Genomic DNA, 24,129 nt, shown 5'->3' with positions numbered 1-24,129 from the left:
AGAAGGTAGAAAACATTTACAGGACTCAGCACAGCGGGTCGCCAACAGAGAACCAAGGCCAACACACTCTTCTATGAAATCGTGGAACCCTCGGGGTCCCGCCCAAGCACAATTTGTAGAGGATGAAGCAGGTCTTCCCTCCCGTATCCTGGTGTCCCCTGGCATGGGAGTGGGAGTCTTGGGAGCCTACCCTCGTCCCACGCGCTCAGAGCGGTGGACACAAGGCCTCAGACCCTGTCCTCTCCCCGCTGACCTGGGGATGGCCCTGCCCAGACGACCCTGGGAACCTCTGGATCCCCGCCCAGCAGCCCGGCATCTCTCCGCTCCGGATGCCTTGCGCCGCCAGCGTGCTGCTAGGAGACTGGGTGCTGGGCCTACTCCCTCCTGGACCGCAAAGCCCACCCGGCGCGTGCGCACATGCTCTCCCCAACGCCCTACCTTCCGTCTCCGCCCATGTGGGCGTGTCCACTGCCCGCAAGCGCTTCTGGCTAACCGGCCGCGTCGCTAGCCAATCAGGGTGTTCACCACCGGGGCCTCCAGCCAATCAGGTGTCTACCATCGGAGCCGCCGGCCAATCGAAGTGTCCACCACCGTGCCGCCAGCGAATCCGGGCACCCACTACGGTGGCGTCCCTCGGAGCCGCGCGGTAGCTGTAGAGGTGATCTGAAGCATGGAGAAGATACCTGTCCTGGGCCTGGGCATCTGGAAGGTGAGGCGGCCCCGTGGTCGGGGAGGGGTGGCGCCTTTCCTCGGCGCTCCCTGACGTGGAGGGGCCACCTACCTGGACACCCGCGGGGACACCCCCGGGACACCTACCTCAGCCTCCGCAGGCCCAGCTGATCGCCCGCACCTGCCGCAGGGCTCCTCCTGTGTTTGAAAGATGGAATATTTAGATATCAGATTTTCTGAAAATGGAGGTTGTCCTTATTCATATTGAGTCCCAATCATAATTATTCAGAAATAACGTCCGGGAAAGCCCAGAAGAAAAGGTGGTCATGCTTGGATAAGGGCGGGAACATTGGCAGTCACCTCACAGATCAGAGCAGCAGCCAACCGGAAGATTGGGGAAATGTCTGTATCAAAGAGACAAAGAAATGCTGCCATTGCCAGTTTGGTTTTAAAAAGAAACATTGATTTTTATTTTTTTTTTTTTGTTTTTTTTTTTGCGGTACGCGGGCTTCTCACTGTTGTGGCCTCTCCCGTTGCGGAGCACAGGCTCCGGACGCGCAAGCCCAGCGGCCATGGCTCACGGGCCCGGCCGCTCTGTGGCATGTGGGATTTTCCCGGACCGGGGCACGAACCCGTATCGCCTAGTATCGTCAGACGGACTCTCAACCACTGCGCCACCAGGGAAGCCCTAAAAAGAAACACTGAAGCTTTGTCTTCTTCCCCGTGTAAAAACCTGATAGTGGAAGTACTTTGGACCTTTCTCTACTTCGGACTTTCTGTCAGTGATTTAGACATAGCACTAACTAAAAAGCTTTTCAAATTTGCTTTCTTTTAAAACTTAGTCTTTGGTAAAAAGATATCCATTTAAGAAGTCACATAGGGGGCTTCCCTGGTGGCGCAGTGGTTGAGAGTCCGCCTGCCGATGCAGAGGACGCGGGTTCCTGCCCCGGTCTGGGAAGATCCCACATGCCGCGGAGCGGCTGGGCCCGTGAGCCATGGCCGCTGAGCCTGCGTGTCCGGGGCCTGTGCTCCGCAACGGGAGAGGCCACAACAGTGAGAGGCCCGCGTACCGCAAAAAAAAAAAAAAAAAAAGAAGTCACATAGGAAGTTATTGGATGAGTAGGAATTCGAATGATCCACCCTTGCTCATCAAAATATTATTTAAATTATTTCTTCTATCCACTTAACTCGTAGAGGCCAGGGATGTAGTTTAATTCATTGCGGTTTGGTAGAATGAGTTGGAATTATTTCCTCTTTACCTCTTGTCAGAAAGATTTTGTTTTAAAGTGGGGTGAATTCTGACTTGAAAATTTTGTAGAACTATGTGTGTGTTGTGTTTAATTGCTTCATTTTAAAAATAACTATAGGACAATTGAGCTTTATTTCTTCTTGAGTTAAGTTTTTCTAGGAATATTTCCATTTTATTTCATTTTTCCAAATTGTCGGCTTCTAGTCATTGATAATAGTTTCTTAGATATTAAATCTCTATTTTTATCTATATGTACTGCTTTCCTCTCATGTCATTTTTTAAAAAATTGGTCTCAGTCTTGTCAAAAGTTTGTCTACTTTAGGGAATTCCCTGGTGGCCCAGTGGTTAGGCCTCCACGCTCCCACTGCTGGGGGCCCGGGTTCGATCCCTGGTTGGGGAACTAAGATTCCACATGCTGTGCAGCGCAGCCAAAAAAAAAAAAAAGGACAACAACCAAAAAGTTTGTCTACTTTATTAAGATTTTTCAAAGAACTAACCACTGGCTTTGTTGATCTTCTTTATTGATATTTGATATTCATTCTTATTTTCGTAAGTGGTTCTTCTAACTTTGAGGTGGACACTTAGTTCATTAGCTCCCAGCCACTCTGAATGTGTTCTCGTTAAATGAAGATCATTATACTGATGCATCTCGTGGGGTGATGTCAAGTTCAAGTGAGAAAGCGCCTTGTGAGCTGTGAAGCCCTTTGGGAACATTGGGTTTAATGGTCCTGTGAGCCGTCCCGGGCCTCTTCCCCTGGTTCCAGGCCCCTCGCCTGCTAGAACAACCCCGTTCACAGTGAGCATTTTCTTTTCCGAACTTCCGCATTCCTGATAGAGTCCATCGCGTTCCTCTGGGTCTGGCAGATGCTCTGTGTGATGGATTATCTTGGTGTGCACATGTCTACCTTCACACTTGGACTGATGGTCTTTGTGGGTAGAGGGTGAGCCTGTACCTCCTTGCGACTCACCTGTCATCTTTATTCCTCCTAAATTTATTTATTCCTGTGTTCCATTCTGGAAACACGGCCTCTAGCTCAGTTATTTGCAAGCACTAAAAATACCTAAAGCGTTTTCCCCAAATAAGTAAAGGAATTTGAACTTAGATTAACTATAAATCCTTTCTGACTCTGACATTCCCTAATTTTAGGACAAAGGGATAGAAGTACCAATTCAGTAACTTCATTTTTTACGGATCATTGGCTGTGCATTCTAGAGTGCAAAGGGGGAATTAGGGTTGGCCCTGAATGTGGGTGGTTTACTTCTGTTCCTTGTTTTGCAGGCGGCCCCAGGGGAAGTGACAGAGCAGTAAAAGTTGCGATAGAAGTGGGCTTGTACCACAACGAAAATGAGGTTGGAGTGGGGATCCAGTGCAAGGTCAAGGAGGGCATGGTGAGGCGGAAGGACCTGTTTATTGTCAGCAAGGTGGGCCTTCCCTGGCAGAGAGAGCGGGCTGCAGACCGTTCAGGACTGGGCCACGAGATAGGGGGAGCAGCACAGGGAGGGTTCTCCGGTCTCCTCATGCGAGCTGATGACTCCACCTGTGCTTGAACCAGACGGGACAGGACTTCTGCAGCTTCGTGCAGATGCTGGGATTGGTGCGGTCAAGGGGTCGGGGACAGCATGACAGGCAGAGGTGACCTCTTGAGCAAAGGCACAGGGTATGGGACAGCGCGGGGTACAGGGCCACATAAGAAGCTTGACGTTCCTACATGGAAAAATGTTAGGCAGCAGAGATGCGAGGCTGGGGAAGCAGATGGGCCAATGGTGGAAGTCCGGATGCCATTTGAGGAGCTTATTCTTTTCCTCTTAGATAAAGGACCACAGCTGAAGGCTTTGAAGTAGGGAGCTTGTATTCTATGTAAGAGAGACTTGTGTTGTGTCGAGGTGATCGTAGCCGCTGAAAGAAGCACGTGTTTGAACAGGAGGCAGGAGACAGGCGACAGTAACAGCCATAGAGGCGGGGGTGATGACCGCCTGAACTAGGATGCAGGTCAGGACGGGACAGAGAAAGGATTACAGACATCCTGGAAAGGATTTCTCCTACATTAGGCTGAATGATCGCTGCTTGGGCGTCTCCCATGAGAGCACCTTTTCTGAGAATCTCATGGTGTAAGCTGAGCTGTCGCTCATCTTTTTAGACTAAACAAGAAAAACTGCTTCATTCCTAGTGCAGCTCTACTTTAAGTCATTGTATTAGTTTCAGTAAAGGATGTAGCAACTGTGCATCAGTCACAGTAACAGAGAGCAGAAGATGCCTAGAAAGCGAAACAAGAGAGGATGATTCAGAAACGACTTATGTATGTTTGGAATCCAATGTTCAGAGAATAATACTTAAAATAACGATAATAGCTGTCTTGCACTTACTGTCAGCTAATAGTATGATTTTAATGATGTACCAGGCACTGTTTTACACTTACTTTCTCAGTTAATCCTCACAAGCCTGTAAGGTGGGGACTGTTGTTAACACCCCATTGTACAGGTGATGAAACTGAGGCACAGAAAGTCTTAGTAAGATTATCGGTCCCAGAAGCAGATACTCAGGTCAGACCCTCTTACCCTGCCTGGGGAACTGCCTCATTTTCTAGGGGTCCCTGCAGTTGGCTGCCTAGGTGGTAGAAAAGTAAAAGGTCTCAGATCACTCAACAAATAGCAGAGTAGAATTCTATTTATGAGTAATTAAGAGCCAACAAAATAAAACAGAGGGCTTCCCTGGTGGCGCAGTGGTTGAGAGTCCGCCTGACGATGCAGGGGAAACGGGTTCGTGCCCCGGTCCGGGAAGATCCCACGTGCCGCGGAGCGGCTGGGCCTGTGAGCCATGGCCGCTGAGCCTGCGCATCCGGAGCCTGTGCTCCGCAACGGGAGAGGCCACAACAGTGAGAGGCCGCGTACAGAAAAAAAAAAAAAAAAAAAGAAAGGAATCCAAAAGGGAGGAGCAGGTGTGGAGCCGGTGACAATTTTCTAGTTGCTCATTTTACAGTAAACTTTTATTTTGTGAGAACTGTAAATTCACATGCTATTGAAAGAAATAATACAGAGAAATCTCGTGTCCCCTCTGCTCAGCTCCCCGCAACGTTACCATCTTGCAAGATGACAGCCCCATGTCATGACAAGGATATCGACAACGATACAACCCACTGAGCTTATTCAGATTTTCCCAAATTTGTGCTGGGCGTGCATTTAGTTCTGTGCAATTTTTTCACCTATGTGTTTCATGAATCGTGGCCACAGTTAGGACAGAGAACTTCTCCATCACCAATCCCTTTTCTAACTGTTCCCCCCTCTCTTTTGCCCCACTCCCTCCTTTAATTTTCCAGCTTTCTTGAGGTGTAATTGACAAATAAACTGTATGTGTTTTAAGTGCGCAGTGTGATGATCTGACACACGTGCACATTGTGAAATGATTCCCACAATCAAGTTAACTCCCGTCACATCACATAGCTCCCTTTTTTGTGTGTGGTTAGAAGGCTTAAGATTTACTCTAACAGAGTAAGTAGTAGATACTAGTGCCATAAATATAAAAATCAATTTTTTAAATTAGAATAGTTATAAACTAAAAGTACTATCCTCATTGTCAATTCTATTGGTTGATTCCATGAAGGGACATTGGATGAGATTCATCACACTTTCTTTCTTTTTTCCCCCAGCTTTAATGTTGTATAATTGACAATTAAAATTATAGATAGTGATGATCTGATATTCATATACATGGTGAAATGATCCCCACATGCAGTCAAGGTAATTAACACATCCATCAACTGTCAGATTCCTTTTTTTGTTTTTGTTTTGGTGGGAACCCTTAAGATCTATTCTCTAAGCAAATTCAATTATACACTACAGTATTATTAACTACAGTCAGCATTCTGTACATGAGAACCTCAGAACTTACTCATCTCATAACTGAAATTTGGTACCCTTTGACAAACATCTCCCTATTTTCCCCACTCCGATCACATGCATGTTAGATCTTTTGTTATTATTCCACAGGTCCCCAAGGCCCTGTTCCTATTTTTTTTTAAAAACCTACTTTCTCTCTCTTGTTCCCACTGGGTAATTGATATCGCTCTATCTTCCAGCACACTGTTTATTTCCTTTGTTCCTTCAAATCTACTGAGGTTATCCACTGAGTTTTCAATTTTTATTATTGTATTTTTCAGTTCTAAAATTACCATTAGGTTTTTCTTTATGTCTTCTATTTCTTTGCTAGGACACTATTTCCTTGTTGAAACTTTTTACTTTTTCATTTGTCCCCAGTATGTTTGTAATGGCTTGTTGAAACAGTTTCATGATGGCTGCTTTAAAATCTTGGTAAGATAATTCTAATATCTCAGTCATCTTGGTGTGGGTATCTGTAGCTTGTCTTTTTTAATTCAATTTGATGCCTTGTTTTAGGTATAATGAGTAATTTTTTATTGAAATCTGGACATTTGGGGTATTGTGTATTCATTAAGTTTTAGATCCCTTTAAAAGGTCTCATAAAATTATATAGTGCAGCAAATTCACAGAACAAAAGGGGAAAAAACACACAAGAACTACAGACAGGTGAAAAGCCAGACTTCGAAAATTTGGAAAATATACTATGGTTAGCTTTTTCTGGGGGATCCATATCTCCTATGATCACTTCCAGGGCTGACAGCATTTCAACCTCAGTTATACAGGGAAACAAAACAAAACAGATAAACCAAAAAAGCCAAAGCAGCAGTAGGTTGGATTGTTTGAAATGTATCTTTATTTACTTTGGGGGAAAAAGACTGGGTTTAGAGATTTTTATTTCCTGCTCCAGGGACTCCAGCCTGATCAGGCTAAGTGACATGCAACAAAGCAGGCACGTTCTCATCCTTGAGATGTCCTCCAATCATCAACCCAAAACTGAGAACTCTGGAGCAACCACAGACACTGCTGTTAATATTCAACATGAAATGGATAATTTGGATGATGAGACAGTCTAAAAGATAAAGGGAGAGTCTTAGTCAAGTAACTGTTTCTGGGCTGGGTAAAGAGAGGTTTCTTTTAAACTGGCTTAAGCATGAGAATTAATGTAGTTTTCTTTTTTGGACAAGTACAAACCCAACAAGTTTTATAACAACCATATACAATTGTATTACAATGTAATGAACACACTGTAAAAATAAATATACTTACATGCACTTGGGCACACACACAAAAATAAACCAATATATTCCATTTTTTAGGTATATTATTCTACAACTTAAAGAGATAAACTATTTGCGTTGATATTATAAACTCCCAAGAGGGCAGAAATAAGTTCTTCCTCTTTTAAAACAGTGCCAATCTGGTTTAATACCTAAAGTTAACAAATATTTCAAGGTGATGATGTGGAAGGTGACAAGAATATCACTGTTGTTCAATTTCTTTCAAGCACTCAGAAATAATTTACCTATGACTTTGTTGGGTGAAAAATTATATATTAGATCTAGAGATAGAGTGATTATAATATAAGCCACTTCAACAGGGGTTTCCATTTTTAGCAAAGGAAGTGAACTGTCTTTGTATATATAAAGTACAGTAAGTCCCCTATATGCGAACCTTCAAGTTGCAAACTTTCAAAGTTGTGAACGTGCGTTCCATCAACGTCAGGCATGAGTGAAATTACAGCTTGCCCGCTGTCTCCTACTACTGATGATCCTTCAGCTCTACCATCTCCCATCTCCTCTCCCTCCTGCAGGCAGTAACTCTTCTTGCCCGTTCACTCGATGCCAGCCCCTGGATGCCAGGTGTTGTACTGTACTACTGTACTTTTCAAGGTACTGTACTGTAAGATTAAAAATGTTTTCTTTATTTTTTGTGTTTATTTGTTATGTATGTTTGTGTGAAAAGTATTATAAACCTATTACAGTGCAGTACTGTATAGCCGATTGTGTTAATTGGGTACCTAGGCTAACCTTGTTGGACTTACAAATGCGCTCTCGGAAGGAGACTCATTCTTATGTAGGGGACTTACTGTAATCATTTTCGAGGTAGGCAATGCTAAACCACTGGATAATTATTGTTGATTAAAATGACTGATATTAATTGTTAAAAATTACTACCTGCTTCTTCACTGTCCCTTACTTTTCCCTGTCTATCATTTTCTTATATTATTCATTCAACAAACATTTACTAATTACTCAGAGAGGGGCAGTTTTTTAAAATTCCTTCCCTACAAATCTAACGTTCTGTGGTAAACAGAAAGTAAACAGAATAGGTTAGCAAACCACACGGTATGTTAATTAGGGAGGTGGGCCAAGAGAAAAAGGGAGCAGGATGGAGGGGAAGGAAGGGCTGTACAGGGCTGCATTTTTAGATAAAGTGACAGAGAAGGTGTCACAGAGGTGCCATCTGAGTTAAGACTGACAGTGGTGAAGGAGTGACCATCCAGGTATTTGGAGGAAGAGCGTTCTGGGCAGAGGGAACAGACAGTGCAAAGGCCCCAAGATGGGCCTGATGCATGTGGGGGACAGCAAGGAGGCCACTGGGCTGCACTGGAGTCAGAAGGGGCAGAACAGCAGGACTTAGAGGCAGAGGCATGGGGAGACCATATCCTGCTGGACTTTGTAGGTTTTGTGAGGACTCTGGCCTTTACTCTGAGTGAGAAGACAGGCCACCAGTTACCGAGACAGGATTTCCCCACCAGACCTACTATTTTTTTTGTTTGTTTTTTGTGGGGTTTTTTTTCCAGAAAATAGTAGTGTTTTTATTTTTTATTTTTTTTTGATTTAGTTTAATTTTTATTTTATATTGGAGTATAGTTTATTTACAATTTTGTGTTAGTTTCAGGTGTGCAGCAAAGTGATTTAGTTATACATATACATATATCCATTCTTCTTCAGATTCTCTTCCCATATAGGTTATTACAGAATATTGAATAGAGTTCCCTATACTATATATTTTATATGTAGTAGCGTGTATATGTTAAATAAGTCAGACAGAGAAAGATAAATATCATATGATATCACTTATATGTAGAATCTAAAAAGAATGATACAAATGAACTTATTTACAAAACAGAAACAGACTCACAGACATAGAAAACAAACTTACGGTTACCAAAGGGGAAAGGTGTTGGGGGAGGGATATTAGGAGTTTGGGATTAACATATACAGACCTACATTTTTACCTCATTCACTCTGGTGAGTACGGGCAGAGACGAAGTACAGAAGCAGAGAGAGCAAATAGCAGCCACTTAGTTGATCAGGAAGATTCTGATACAAGCATGTGAGGTATGTGGGGTTTGGGGGGGTGGGGTGGGTGCAGGTACCATCATGAGCTCAAGTGTAGACTTGATAAGTTTGAGTGGAGTAGAGCAAATGGATATACAAGTCTTGGTCCAGGGCCTAGGTCTGGGCTGGATATAATTTGGGGGAGTGTATATTTACCCAGTGTTTAGAGCACGGGACTAGATTAAGTACCAAGGATGAGGATGTGGATAGAAAAGAGAAGACGTCCAAGGATTGAGCCTTAGGTCACTCCAAAGTTAAGAGGTCAGGTTGATGAGGAGACACCTGCAAAGACCAGGAGAAGGAATGGCATGGGGCATAAGGGGAAACCAGATCTGCAGTGAAGAGAGCATAGCTGAGAAAGTGTTTCTAGGAGGAGTGACCCACTAGGTAAAATAAGATGGATGAGAATCACTGCTGGGTTAAGCAAAGAGGAGGTCATGGCTGACCTTGACAAGAGGAGCTTTGGCAGAGAGGAGGGCAAATGCCTGGTTTGTGTGGGTTCAGAAGAGAACGGGGAGAGAGACAAGAGAGGAAGAAAGCATGGACTTCTTCAAGAAGTTTTGCTGTAAAAGGAGAAACGGGGATGGTGGGGTGAGCTGCAGATGAAGTCAGTTTGAGACAGAGCTTCTTTGAAGATGAGGGAATGTTCCAATGCCTCTAGGAGTAATCTCATGGGGAGGGGAAATCTGATGAAGTAGAGGGAGAGAGAGCAGGATGTAACCAGGTTTTAGACCAATGAGTAAGACAAAGAAGAGAGAGGAGACTTGAAAATATGTGCAAAGGATGTCCTCGTATTGATTGATCCTGGAATTTAAGCAGAGGAAGGACAGAGGGGCATGGAGTAACAGGGGTATGAGGGCTTGAAGGAAAAATGTTTTCCATCCACTTCCCTAAAAGAAGAGGCAAGAGAAGACCCTGCCCTTTGTGGATTAGAATAAATGGAATTCCTTCATTACCCTGCTCCCCCAGCATCTACAATGGAACAGGGTACTTACGAATCTTCTTCAAAATAGCGCATGTTTCTGTTTAGGCCATCTAGACTTTGCATATCCTCTGGGGTCAACTGGAATTCAAAAACCTATCAGAAACGTGAGAAGATCAATTCAATTTCCTGGAGGCAATTACTGCAGCCCCTACATGCCCCCCACATGCAGATACACACACAAATTTATGTAGGAATTTATGTAGGTTTCATGAGACAGTTGTCATGAACTTGGGATTCATTCCCTGATAAAAGTCATGGGCATTTGTCCATTCAAAGAGTTGAGATTAGCAATTCAGGTCACCCTCAGAGACTTGTATTGAATAGCTGTGGTGGTAGCCAAGGAATCCTTGAGATTTTTGAGCCCAGGTCTCACTTCAGCTAACTCCTTCATTTTTTTAGCTGAAGAAATCAAGGGATGATTTACTCAGGGCCATACTGCTGAGTGAAAACCAGGACTGAGACTCAAACCTGACGCTCTGTCGACTGTTCTTTACAACCACCAGGCCTCCTCGCTTGTAGGATTTGGAGGACAGGACAGTTAACTATAGCACATATACGCATAGAATATACAGGGAGATAAGCTTTGCCCCAATACACATTGGGAGCCTCCCAAGTAACCCATCCCAGGGAAAATGATGTGCTTCTGTCAGCCCCCTGCTGCCCCAAACCCTAGCAGGTACCTGGAAGTTCTCCTTGAGCCTCTTCTCATTGAAGCTCTTGGCCAGAGCAGCCACCCCTCTCTGCAGCTGATAGCGCAGGGTGACCTGGGCTGGAGTTCGCCTGTGCTTTTCAGCAATTATGTTGAGTACTGGATCCTGCAGGAGAACTGGATTGTCCTTTTTCACCCTGGGAGGGAGGCAGAGGTGCTATGTGTCTGAGGTTGTGTATCCATTCTACTTGGGGATAGTTCATTCAGGCTAGGGGTGGTTGATCCTCTAGAATCTTCCTCATTACCTTCTGGTTGTCTCAATATTTCTTTGGCTTCTTTTGGTAAATCCAAAGAAGGACAAGGGAAAGAAAGGGAAAATCGGGTAGTTTTTTCATCTTTTAAACATTTCTGAGAAACTTAGTAAAAGATTGAATAAGTCAAGAAGACAAAATTGTTGTCCACAGTAAGACCCAATGACCACCATCATAATAACCAAGAATTTTATAAGAATTTGCTATTGCAAAAAATGCTCTCAACTAATTGTCTCCATTTTGTCCTCAACTGTTAAAAGGTACACATCTATATTCCTCTTGAAGAGATAAAGAAACTAAAACTTACAGAAGTTGTAACTTGTCTCATATCCCTCAACTGCTAAGTGTCAGAATCATGGCTTGGAATTACCTTGTCACTCTTTAAATCCAAACCTTTTGAATTGGATGAACATTTTAATCAGTAATAATTACTTTATTATTCAATAATGTTTTATTGAGTCCTCACAATGTAGGCTAGGTAAAGGGTTTGCAAAGATGGATGATTTCTCTTGACTATACTTAATTTCCTCCAGACATTGAGAGATGTCTCCAGAAGGCACAGCATCTAGGGTCGGAATACCTTTATAGAGATCATTACCATTTTTTCCTTAAGTCAGACCCCAAGGTAGTATATGCAACAAGGAGAATGTCCTTGGACTTGCAGAACTCCAGCAGTTTGCTCTGGTTGAGGTAAGGGTGACATTCCACCTGTAAATTGCCAAGCAGAAGTATTGGAGTGTAGGACCAGCAGGATTGCCAGCACCAAATTTACAAGGAACATACAGTGAATACAGATTCACGGCACCAGAAATACTTAGAAATACCAGGAACTTGGGCCAGCAAGTGACCATCATCCACAGCTGTACCAATGGTGCACCAAACACAATAGTTTTAGTGCCTAAAAATGTCTTGTGCTTTACCTGTTCATCCCTCCTTCCCTCCCCATGAACCCTTTGCAACCACTGATCTTTTCTTTCTTCCCTTTTCTTCCTTCCTTCCTTCCTTTCCTTCTTCCTTCCTCTTTCTTTTTTTTTTTTTTTTGGAGCACTTTTGGTTTTACAGAAAAAATCGAACAAAAAGTACAGTTTCCATATTTCCCTTCATTCCCTCTCCAATTTCCCCTATTATTAGCCTCTTACATTAGTATGGTACATTTATTTAAATTGATGAGTCAATATTGGCAGATTATTATTAAGTAAAGCCCATAGTTTACATTAGGGTGCATTCTTTGTGATGTAAATTCTATGGGTTTTGACAAATGGATGATGTGTATCTTTCATTACAACATCCAACAGAATAATAGTTATACTGTCCTAAGAGTTCCCCTGTGTACCACCTATTCATCCACCCTTCTGTCCCTTTGTACCCCTGGCAAGCACTGATCATTTTACTGTCTCCATAGTTTTGCCTCTTCCAGAATGTCATAGAGGTGGAATCATACAGTAGGCAGAATTTTCAGATTGGCTTCTTTCACTTAACAATATGCATTTAAGTTTCCTCCATGTCTTTTTCTCGCTTGATAGCTCACTTTTAAATTGCTAAATAATATTACATTGTAAGGCTGTCCCAGATTTTGTTTATCCTTTCACCTCTGGAGGGATGGAGGGACATCTTGGTTGCTTCCAAGTTTGGGCAATTATGAATAAAACTGCTATAAAACTCTATGTTCAGGTTTGTGTGTTTTCAGCTCCTTTGGGTAAATACCAAGGACTACAATGCTGGATCATATGGTAAGAGTATGTTTAGTTTTGCAAGAAACTGCCAAACTGTCTTGCAGAGTGGCTGCACCATGTTGCACTTCCATCAGCCATGAATGAGCGTTCCTGTTGCTCCACATCCTCACCAGCATTTGGTGTTGTCAGTGTTCTGGATTTGGACACTTTTAACAGGTACATGGCAGGAGGGTGGCCCCACCCCATCTGTGGTTTTTCTCTCTGTGGTCTCAGCTACCCACAGTCAACCATGGTCTGAAAATATTAAATGGAAAATTACAGAAATAAACAATTCATAAGTTTTACATTTCACACTGTTCTAAATGGTGTCATGAAGTCTTGTGCTGTCCTGCCCCATCCCACGCAAGACAGGAATCATGCCTTTGTTCAATGTACCCACACTCTATATGCTACCAGCTTGTTGCTCACTTAGCAGCCATCAGATCATCTGTTGTGGTATCGCAGTGCTGGTGTTCAAGTGACCCTTATTTTACTTAGTAATGTCCCCAAAACACAAAATTAGTGATGCTGGCCATTCAAATATTCTCTCTCTCTCTCTCTCTCTTTTTTTTATTGGAGTATAGTTGCTTTACAATGTTGTGTTAGTTTCTGCTGTAAAACAAAGTGAATCAGCTATATGTATACATATATCTCCTCCCTCTTGGATCTCCCCGCCCCCCATCCCACCTATCTAGGTCATCACAGAGCATCGAGCTGAGCTCCCTGTACTATACAGCAGGTTCCCACTAGCTACCTATGTTACACATGGTAGTGTATCTATGTCAATCCTAATCTCCCAGTTCATCCCACCATCCCCTTCCCCACCTGACATGTCCACATGTCTGTACTCTACATCTGTGTCTCTATTCTTGCCCTGCAAATAGGTTCATCTGTACCATTTTTCTAGATTCCACATATGTGCATTAACATACAATGTTTGTTTTTCTCTTTCTGACTTACTTCACTCTGTATGATAAACTCTAGGTCCATCCACATCTCTACAAATGACCCAATTGTGTTCCTTTTTATGACTGAGTAATATTCCATTGTATATATGTACCACATCTTTATTCATTCATCTGTCGATGGACATTTAGGTTGTTTCCATGTCCTGGCTATTGTAAATAGTGCTGCAATGAATATTGGGGTGCATGTGTCTTTTTGAATTATGGTTTTATCAGGGTATATGCCCAGTAGTGGGATTACTGGTCATATGGTAGTTCTATTTTTAGTTTTTTAAGAAACCTCCATACTGTTCTCCATAGTGGCTGTATCAATTTACATTCCCACCAACAGTGCAAGAGGGTTCCCTTTTCTCCACACCCTCTCCAGCATTTATTGTTTGTAGATTTTTTGAGGATGGCTATTCTGACAGGTGTGAGATGATACCTCATTGTAGTTTTGATTTGCATTTCTCTAATAATTAGTGATGTTGAGCATTTTTCACATGCCTCTTGGCCATCTGTATGTCTTCTCTGGAGAAATGTCTATATAGGTCTCCAGCCCTTTTTTCTTTTTCCTGCCCATTTTTTGATTGGGTTGTTTGTTTTTTTGATATTGAGCTGCATGAGCTGTTTGTATATTTTGGAGATTAATCCTTTGTCAGTTGCTTTGTTTGCAAATATTTTCTCCCATTCTGAGGAATGTCTTTTCGTCTTGTTTATGGTTTCCTTTGCTGTGCAAAAGCTTTTAAGTTTCACTAGATCCCATTTGTTTATCTTTGTTTTTATATTGTCATTACTCTAGGAAGTGGATCAAAAAAGATCTTGCTGTGATTTATATCAAACAGTGTTTTCCCTTTGTTTTCCTCTAAGAGTTTCATAGTGTCTGGTCTTATATTTACACTTTTCTGAGTACAGGTCTTTTGCCCCTTAGGTAAGTTTATTCCTAGGTATTTTATTCTTTTTGTTGTGATGGTAAATGGGATTGTTTCCTTAATTTCTCTTTCTAATCTCTCATTGTTAATGTATAGGAATGCAAGAGATTTCTGTGCATTAATTTTGTATCCTGCTACTTTACCAAATTCATTGATTAGCTCTAGTAATTTTCTGGTAGCATCTTTTAGATTTTCTATGTACAGTATATTGTCATCTGCAAACAGTGACAGTTTTACTTCTTCTTTTCCAATTTGTATTTCTTTTTCTTCTCTGATTGCCTTGGCTAGGACTTCCAAAACTATGCTGAATAATAGTGGCAAGAATGGACATCCTTGACTTGTTCCTGATCTTAGAGGAAATGCTTTCAGTTTTTCACCATTGAGAATAATGTTTGCTGTGGGTTTGTTGCATATGACCTTTATTATGTTGAGGTAGTTTCCCTCTATGCCCACTTTCTGGAGAGTTTGTTGAATTTTGTCAAAAGCTTTTTCTGCATCTACTGAGATGACCATATGGTTTGTACAAATTTCCAAGACTGAACCAAGAAGAATTAGAGAATATAATCAGACCAATCACAAGTAATGAAATTGAAACTGTAATTAGAAATCTTCCAGCAAACAAAAGTCCAGGACCAGATGGCTTCACAGGAGAATTATATCAAACATTTAGAGAAGAGCTAACACCTATCCTTCTCAAACTCTTCCAAAAAACTGCAGAGGAAAGAACACTCCCAGACTAGTTCTATGAGGCCACAATCACCCTAATACCAAAACCAGACAAAGATATCACAAAAAAAGAAAATTACAGACCAATATCACTGACGAACATAAATGCAAAAATCCTCAACAAAATTCTAACAAACGGAATCCAACAACACATTAAAAAGATCATACACCATGATCAAGTGGGATTTATCCCAAGGATTCAAGGATTCTTCAATATATGCGAATCAATCACTGTGATACACCATAATTAACAAATCAAATATTCTCTTACTGTGCTTAGTTCCCTGACCAGGGATCGAACCTGCACCCCCTGCATTGGAAGCACAGAGTCAACCACTGGACTTCCAGGGAAGTCCCATTACTGTACTTAATTAAAATTAAACTTTATCATAGGCATGTACATATAGGAAAAAATATAGTCTATATAGTGTTCAGTAATATCCATGGTATGGTTTGGGGCATCCACTGTGGTGGTGGTGGGTGGGGGGAGGTGTCTTATCCCACAGATTAGAGAGAACTATTGTATCTCACTTTTGTCTTAATTTGCAAATCTCTAATGATATGTGATGTTTAACAATTTTTCATATGCTTATTTGCTACCTGTTCAGGCAAACCTTGGAGATACTGCAGGTTCAGTTCCAAGCCATCACAATAAAGCAAATATTGCAATAAAGGAGCCACATATTTTTCAGTTTCCCAGTAAACATAAAAAGTGATGTTTACACTACACTGTGGTCTATTAAGTGTGCAATAGCATATGTCTAAAAACTACATACCTTAATTTAAAACGACTCAATTGTTAAAAAGTGCCAAAACAGTTACAATAGTAACATCAGCAGCTAGTGTCCAAAGGTACAGTACATGAGAGGGGAGCGCCATTGGTGACTTTGTTGAAGTGAGAAAATAGTAAGATGATGATGAGGGACAAGAGGTTGGGGGGCCAATTGGTGGGGTTCACCTGGTTGCAGACGGGCTTGTACTTGAGCCCTGGCTTGTTCAGGATCATCTCCAGCTGCTTGCAGTTAAAGTTGGACACCCCAATGGACTTGGCCAGTCCTGCATCCTTACACTTCTCCAGGGCCTGGGGAGGAAGAGGTGGTGAGGAGTAACTGGCTAGAGAAGCATAACAAATGGTAGCATGCTGTGGATGGGAGACAATACGTGATGCAGTTGTCAGTAAATAAGACAAGAATTGGCCAATAGGAGGAGAATGAGAAATAAAATAGTTTTTGAAATGGGTAAGGAGATAGAGTAAGAATGCAAGCAGCCAAGGCAGGGCTAAGAGATCCAGTGCGATTTTTAGCTAGCACCTAAAATAATATGATAGAACAATATCAGAACAAGCGCCAGGAGAATGGAGGTTGAGTCAGGTGCAGCCTGGGAAACAGGAAGTGGCCATGCCATCTCCCAGACCACCAGCTCCTTGTTTTCTCTTTGACCTCATTTCCTATTATTGACCACCAAATTCACTCTGTTCCAGCCACACATGCCCCTTTGCTGGTTTTTGAACATGGTAAGCTCTCTCCTATCTTAAAATCTTTGCCTTGATTTTCTTTATGCCTGCGTCACTCTTCCTCCAGATACCCACTTAATCTACTTAATCCATTAATCAATTAATCAATTTCATTATCCATTTAATCAATTTCCTGCAAGTCTTTGGTCAAATGCCACCTTCTCAAAGAGGCCTGCCCTGTCCATTCTGTTTTTAATTGCCTATCTGTGCCCCAAACCCAGCCTGGCACACTCAGTTCCCTTACTCTTTCTTATACCACTGCATCCTTCCCCCCCACCAGTAGCATCTACCACTCTATGGGGTCAGAGACCTTGGTTTTGTTCATGGATGTAGCTTGAGTACTTAGAAGTACTCAGTAATCATAAGCACTCAATAACCACTTATTGAATTACTAAATAGAAGAAATGTGAAACTGAGGCAGAGGGACGTTCAGGGACTTGCCCAAGTCTACACAGGGGGCAGAATTGGACTACATCCTCCTCTCCTCAATTCCTTTTCTGTCCTCTCCGCCCCAAGGTGCAGAGACATGGCCTCTTTGGAGCTGCACTCACCTCCCATGTGGTACAGAGATCCACTGTGTCAAAAATGATGTTTCCATGTGTGTCCTTTGGGAAAAAGTCCTCCCCAGGCTGGAACATAGGAAAGAAGAAGAGGTTGGATCAAGCTATGTCTGGCCTCAGCCAATATGTTTGGAGCCTTTAGACCTTGAGGCTAATGGAACCATCTATCCTTATTCTTGAAAGGAATGGTAGTACATTGAGAAAGTACAGTTCCTAGAAATGTTTTTAACCCCTAAAGGTTTAATAAATATTGTTTGTGTCAAGGACAACTTGAGATACCCAAGACCCCATCCTAGTGAGAGCCCAGAGTGGTACCATAGCTGAATGGGCTCCTTTGTCCCAGATCCTTGTGGGATAAAGCTCTTCCGTCCCTGCTTTCCACCTGGAGGTGGTCTTTTGAGAGAGGGACTTGTCACCATCTCAAGGGCTGAGTCTCATCCTCCTTAAATTTTCTGTGCCTTCACAGGTCTCTACACTGTCACGTTCCCCAGACACCAGTGGGCATGAGGTTGAAATTCAAGAGTATAGGGACTTGAAAATATACATAGTTGTCCACAAGATCAAGGCAAATACATTGAAACCAGTAAACCCATCAGTCTGGGGCTGGAATAGTAAACTGGGATAGGGATAGTTGCAGAAAAAAGAAAAAACAAAAAGAGAGAATATTAAAGTATTATATATGATTCTTCTCATTTTCACAAACTATATCCTCTTTTTATTTAGCTACTAATGATGTTGATAACCAAAGTAAAATAACTTTCGCTAACCTTCATAGCTATTGGGAAATGAATAAGATAAAGATCCACGTAGCTCAGTTGAAGTTTCCTCAGTGAGCTTTCCAGGCAAGTTTGGACCAATTCTGGACGGAAAAAGGTGCTCCACAACTGCAGTGGTGGAAAGAGAAGTGGGGTGGGATTATTTAAGAATATTTAGGAGAGATTAATACAATGGCAAATAAACAACAACAACCAAAAACCCGCTCGTGGTCGTTGGGAAGTGACAAGTCATCCTGTGAAGCTCAGGATTCTTTATCATCAGAGCTTATTTTCACATTGAATTAAGAAAACATGGTAGAAAGTTAAAATATGGTCTTACACAGATGCTCTCAATACTGAAAATACAAAAAAGAATTATTTGGTTTGTTTGTGCAAGATATATCCCTGGGTTCTCCCTCAAACATCATAAATTTTAATATCTGGAGACTTTGCTGGGAAATTGCATTTTATTTTTTTAAGAATTTTTGATATGGACCATATTTAAAGTCTTTATCAATTTTGTTACAATATTGCTTCTGTTTTATGTTTTGATTTTTCGGCCCCAAGGCATGTGGGATCTTAGCTCCCTGACCAGGGATTGAACCCACACCCCCTGCATTGGAAGGGGAAGTCTTAATCACCTGACCACCAGGGAGGTCCCTGGGAAACTGCATTTGAAACAAGCACATCAAGTGATTGTGATTCAGGAAATTCTATCTTGGCTGCATTCAGTTGTTAGGTTTGCCAAAGAAAGCTAGGCCCTTTAGGAATTTGGGGGGGAGGGCATTTTAGTTACTTCATTTTAAGAAGTAATAATCTAAGGAAAATCCATCAAAATAACTACAGGTAAGGAAACAAACGGATCCCATGTAAAGAAGATTAAAGCTGAGAGTTAAGAGGGTAGTGCTCTAGCAACACCTCATCTAAACAAAGTGTGGAGAGATTCACATTCTGGAGCTAGAAGGAAGAAATATCCATTCATAGACCAGTATAGGGTTCACTATCATGGACACCAACTCCCTCCTCTTGGGCTACTTTACCTCAAATTCAAATGCTTTTTTTCTAGCAGTAGTCAGTTCAATGAACACGATGGGGAAAATTCCTCTTGTGTTCCATTTCCAATCCAACTTAAATACTAAGTTCTTTTATTTGTTTCAGATGTGATATCAGTGGATATAAATTATATTAGTAAAAGTGGCTTGAAAGTTTAAAAAATGCATTAGAAATACTTTTATAAACATGAATGTTATCCTTATATCAGTTCCGTGGTATTATATTATTTTTCCTACCTCATAGGAAAGAGAAATAAATGTCTATTGACAGCGCAATAGACTGAGATATAAAGACTAAGACTTAAAGAGGTTAAAAGACTTTTTTTGGTTAAGAAATTTCACAAAGTCAAATATATAGAATATTAAAAAACTAAAATTTGATTGTAAGTTTCCAAAAGCCTACACTTTCTGACTAAATTGCTTTACCTCACACTACAGCTAAGAAAGATTGTTGCTTCATCAAAACTTGAGTATAGGGCTTCCCTGGTGGCGCAGTGGTTGAGAGTCCGCCTGCTGATGCAGGGGACATGGGTTCGTGCCCCAGTCCAGGAAGATCCCACATGCTGCGGAGCGGCTGGGCCCGTGAGCCATGGCCACTGAGCCTGCACGTCCAGAGCCTGTGCTCCACAACTGGAGAGGCCACAACAGTGAGAGGCCCGCGTACCGCAAAAAAAAAAAAAAACAACTTGAGTATAACAGAGTTGGAAAAGCCAAATCCATCCCTGAGTTTGAAAACATATGATAATAATAACAGCTAGTATTTTTGAACATTTAAAATACATTAAATATTTTTAAAGATTTACATGTATTTTTTTGAAGTAATACTCATAAAAATCCTGTGAGACAAATATTGTTATCTTCATTTACAGCTTGGGAAACTAAGGGACAGACTTTAGTTTGTCCAAAGTAAGTGGCAGAACCTGGATTCAAATATAGGAAGTCTGACCACAGAACCCACATTCCTATCTAGCTGTTCCAAACCAGCCTTCTCATAGTTCAAGGTCTGAGAGTGAATGAGAATTAAACTAATGAGAAAAGACATGTGCCAAGAAATGATTCAGCTAAGAGTGAGCTTCCACAGATACATATGCGACTATACACAATACCTTTGTAGTGTAGAATAAGTCACCCCTCTTCACAGTGCCATCTGCAATCTTCATCTGGATGGCTCTCCCAATTTCTTCTTCATTTTGGTACATATAAGCTGAATCAATATGGCGGTAGCCTATGTCGATTGCTCTCTTAATGGCCTTTTCTACCTCACTCTTAGCAACCTAGAAGAGCATGAAAAGATAAAGACCTACTTGATTCAGGAACAGATGACCAATTCCATAAGCAGAGCTAGTCAGCAGAACCCATTGTTTTTCTAAGGGTTAAGAGCTAGTGGTGACAAAGCTTAATGTTGACCTATGACCGGCAGTAAATATTTAACAACTGACTCTGAAGGAGTCCTGATTTGTAGTATTAGCCAGTTTCTATGGTGGAACTATTCCCACCATTGCTAATTTCACGCAACCGATGCTGGGAAAAGACTCTTACAGTTGAATCTTTGAGCTCATGAGCTGGTCCCAGCACATCACATCATGAACTCTCTATTTCTGGACTTACACTATATACATGTATAGATTTACACAATATATAGATTTACCTTTCTAAATTAACTCACTCTGTAAGAGATCATTAAACTGGTTTCAACCCGGAAATCCAATGCTAAAAAATGATCAATGCGATGAAGATGTAACTTCAGAGAGAATAAATTTGTGATTTACCTTTGTAAAATTGGAGAAACACTTCACACAACATTTGAGGAAGAACTAAAATGTAAAAAACAAAAACAAAAACAAAACCCTCTTTTTTTTCACTTAAAAATATCTTATAATTAATTCCTTCTTTGGTTACTAAGTTTATCCTTAGCTAATATTCTCCTTCACAATTTTGTTATTCTTCTTAGCTGCCTATTGTTCTGCTGGACCACCAGGCTGGACTTCTGAAGTTACCTATCATTTTCACAGCTCCATTATCCCCTCTACTTCACTCAGTAATTAAAAGGTCTTTTGGGTATATTTTTTTAATTTGCAACTCCTGATGAATTGACCAGTCCCATGGGGATGAACTGACTGTCCACAGATGAAAGAGCCAAGTCAAAGTGAAAGCAACAGTCCATGCTAGTGTCCTTGTTACAGACCTCAACATCACACTCCACGTGGCTCTCCTGCTGGGAATCAAGCATGAAGTTCAGTCTTCCAAACAGAGAGAGAACTTCCAAGTGCCACATGCCTCTCCCTACAGCACAGTATTCACAGCCTGACCTGTAAGAGACTATTTTCACCTCAGACCACCAAAACTCCCTCTAAGTTGAATCTTGTCTCTCTTTCTCCAGGTCCTTTTGCCCCCGAGATTTCTCTGGATGCTCTACAATTGGAGGTGGTTGGGGACAACTTGGACATTAGAAATTACAGAGAAACTTCATCACAAGAAATTTGTGGCAACATCTCTGATACGTGGTAATCAAGACAACTGGGTTTCACTGATTCTAATCTACTGTGGAATGGCTACAACTGGACAGCAAATGAGAATAAAGGGAAAAGATGGACCCACCCCTGAATTGCTGAAAGATGAAGAACTTCTGTATCTCTTGCTATAGCATCAGAATCACTTGCCAGCTCGTTAGAAATGTGGATTTTTGAGACTCATCCCAGATCGAATGAATCAGAACCTTTGTGGGCAGAGCCCCAAAGTCTGCATTTTAAACAAGATCCTCAGGTATTTTCATGCCTATTAAAATTTGAAAAGCACTGACAATGCACAAAATAACCTAACCTGGAGAGAAGCGTACTACACATTAAGAAAGTGTGGTCCATCTGAATTTCCCAAATTCACACAGTGACTGGTCCTGATCAGGACCCAAGTCTGCTACTCCTCCATCTCCAATACCATTCTGATTACCTGAGGAGGGGCAGAAGTGCCCAATCCCAGCATAGGCATGAAGAATCCATCATTCATCTTTAAAGAAAAAAGTCTCGTTTGACTCATCTTCTCTCACTCTTCTGGCTAAACAAACACTAATTTTCCTCTTTATTAAGAGAAATCTGCTGAGGGAAGAAAATAGTATTCAATTAAATTGTTATTTTTTTAACAGCTTTAATGAGATAATATTCACATATCATAAAATCCCCCCCTTTAAGGAACTCTGCTCAATATTATGTAACAACTTAGATGGGTAAAGAACTTGAAAAAGAATAGATACATGTATATGTATAACTGAATCACTTTGCTGGACACCTAAAACTAACACAACATTGTTAATCAACTATACTCCAATGTAAAATAAAAAGCTTAAAAAAATCACCCCCTTTAAAGTATACAATTCAGTGGTTTTTAGTATATTCATAGAGTTGTTACCACTACACAACTTTAGAACATTTTCATCATCCCCAAAGAAACCCACAATCCGTCCCCACCCGTCCTTCCCTTCAACTCCTGGCAATTGCTTTCTGTCTCTATAGATCTGCCTATTCTAGACATCTGATATTAATGCTCTCATACAATATGTGGCATTTTCTGACTGCCTTCTTTCACTTAGCATAATGTTTTCAAGGCTTGTCCATGTTGAAACTTGTATCAGTACTTCAGTCCATTTTATGGCTAAATAACATCCCACTGTATGGATATGACACATTTTATTTATATATTCATCAGTTGATAAACATTTTGCTTTTTCTACCTTTTGGCTATTATGAGTAATTCTTTTTTTTTTTTTTGCAGTACGCGGGCCTCTCACTGCTGTGGCCTCCCCCATTGCGGAGCACAGGCTCCGGACGCGCAGCCTCAGCGGCCATGGCTCACGGGCGCAGCCGTTCCGCGGCGTGTGGGATCCTCCCGGACCGGGGCACGAACCCGCGTCCCCTGAATCGGCAGGCGGACTCTCAACCACTGCACCACCAGGGAAGCCCAACCTCCTTGTCCTTTTACTCTGACCTCTGACGTTGGCCCCACTGCCTACAACTGCTTCTATCTCTGTCTTGCTGAGTATTTATTTATTTATTTATTTATTTTTGGCCTCGCCGCATGGCAGGCGGGATCCTAGTTCCCTGACCAGGGATTGAACCTGCACTCCCTGCAGTGGAAGTGCCGAGTCTTTACCACTGTACCACCAGGGAAGTCCCCCTGTCTTCCTGAGTTTAGAAATTCTTCAGCAACCTTTAAGCTTTCACAAAGCCAGCTCAGCTACTGGTACCTTCCCTTTGTTCCACAGGTCACACCAAGGAACGTACAATTAGGGAATACCCTAATTTTGTGGACTTTGATACAGACCTCCTTGATTCAGCCTCTCTGCAGTTCTCCCCTCAGTACTTATTCTCAACATTCTTTAAACCTGAGTTCCTATTTGCCTGCTTATTCCTCCATTTTATTTTAATTTCCTTTAAACAACTCCTTCACGCTGTAAGAAACATAACATATTAAATTAGAAAAATTATATGAATTCATGCCTTTGAAATAATGTTTCCAGCTCCATTTCTCCTAAAAGATGCAAATAATATCCAGTAGCACATGTGCAATACTAATGACCAGAGTCTATTTCCCTCTAAAAGAAATCTGTCTTCTTAGAGAGTGGTTATTTTTATCTTGCATCAGGAAAATTTAGGACAGGGCTGAATATTATGTTGTTGCCAAAAATCGGGTGTGGTTACCTTGGCGCCAGCAACAACTAGTAACAAATGGCATCTGCTGAGGGAATTCTGCTGGAAATTATGACAATTCGAAAATGAAAGCAATGTTATTAATATTGTTATTTGGAAAAAGTTGAGTCTATGGAAAGCCATGAATTCATAATTATACTGAAAAGAAAATTAAG

At 41.6% G+C, this 24,129-nt stretch overlaps 1 protein-coding gene across 1 annotated transcript; it reads right to left on the bottom strand.

Annotated features, from left to right (window-relative positions):
- Nucleotides 1-6,817: 6,817 nt before the first annotated feature.
- LOC115842192 (aldo-keto reductase family 1 member C3-like) lies at nucleotides 6,818-22,307 on the bottom strand. The gene is made up of 9 exons (XM_030836861.2): nucleotides 22,221-22,307; nucleotides 20,381-20,548; nucleotides 18,235-18,351; nucleotides 17,459-17,536; nucleotides 16,353-16,475; nucleotides 11,679-11,788; nucleotides 10,801-10,966; nucleotides 10,131-10,213; nucleotides 6,818-6,860 (listed from the first exon to the last, which is right to left on the bottom strand). The coding sequence occupies exons 1-9, from the start codon at nucleotides 22,305-22,307 to the stop codon at nucleotides 6,818-6,820; spliced, it is 975 nt and encodes a 324-aa protein (XP_030692721.2).
- Between the last annotated feature and the right edge of the window lie 1,822 nt (nucleotides 22,308-24,129).

This window comes from Globicephala melas, chromosome 2, assembly GCF_963455315.2.
Source record: "Globicephala melas chromosome 2, mGloMel1.2, whole genome shotgun sequence".
NCBI lineage: Eukaryota > Metazoa > Chordata > Mammalia > Artiodactyla > Delphinidae > Globicephala > Globicephala melas.
The sequence above is the reverse complement of the archived record's forward strand: the minus strand, read 5'-3'. Positions and strand labels throughout refer to the sequence as shown.

Coding starts and splice junctions, on each gene's coding strand:
- LOC115842192 (XM_030836861.2), bottom strand. CDS start 22,307: ATGAGTCAAACGAGACTTTTTTCTTTAAAGATGAATGATGGATTCTTC. Junction 17,537..18,234: donor ATTTCCCAATAGCTATGAAG/GTTAGCGAAAGT, acceptor CCTATGTTCCAG/CCTGGGGAGGACTTTTTCCC. Junction 10,967..11,678: donor TCTGACTTAAGGAAAAAATG/GTAATGATCTCT, acceptor CCTCCCTCCCAG/GGTGAAAAAGGACAATCCAG.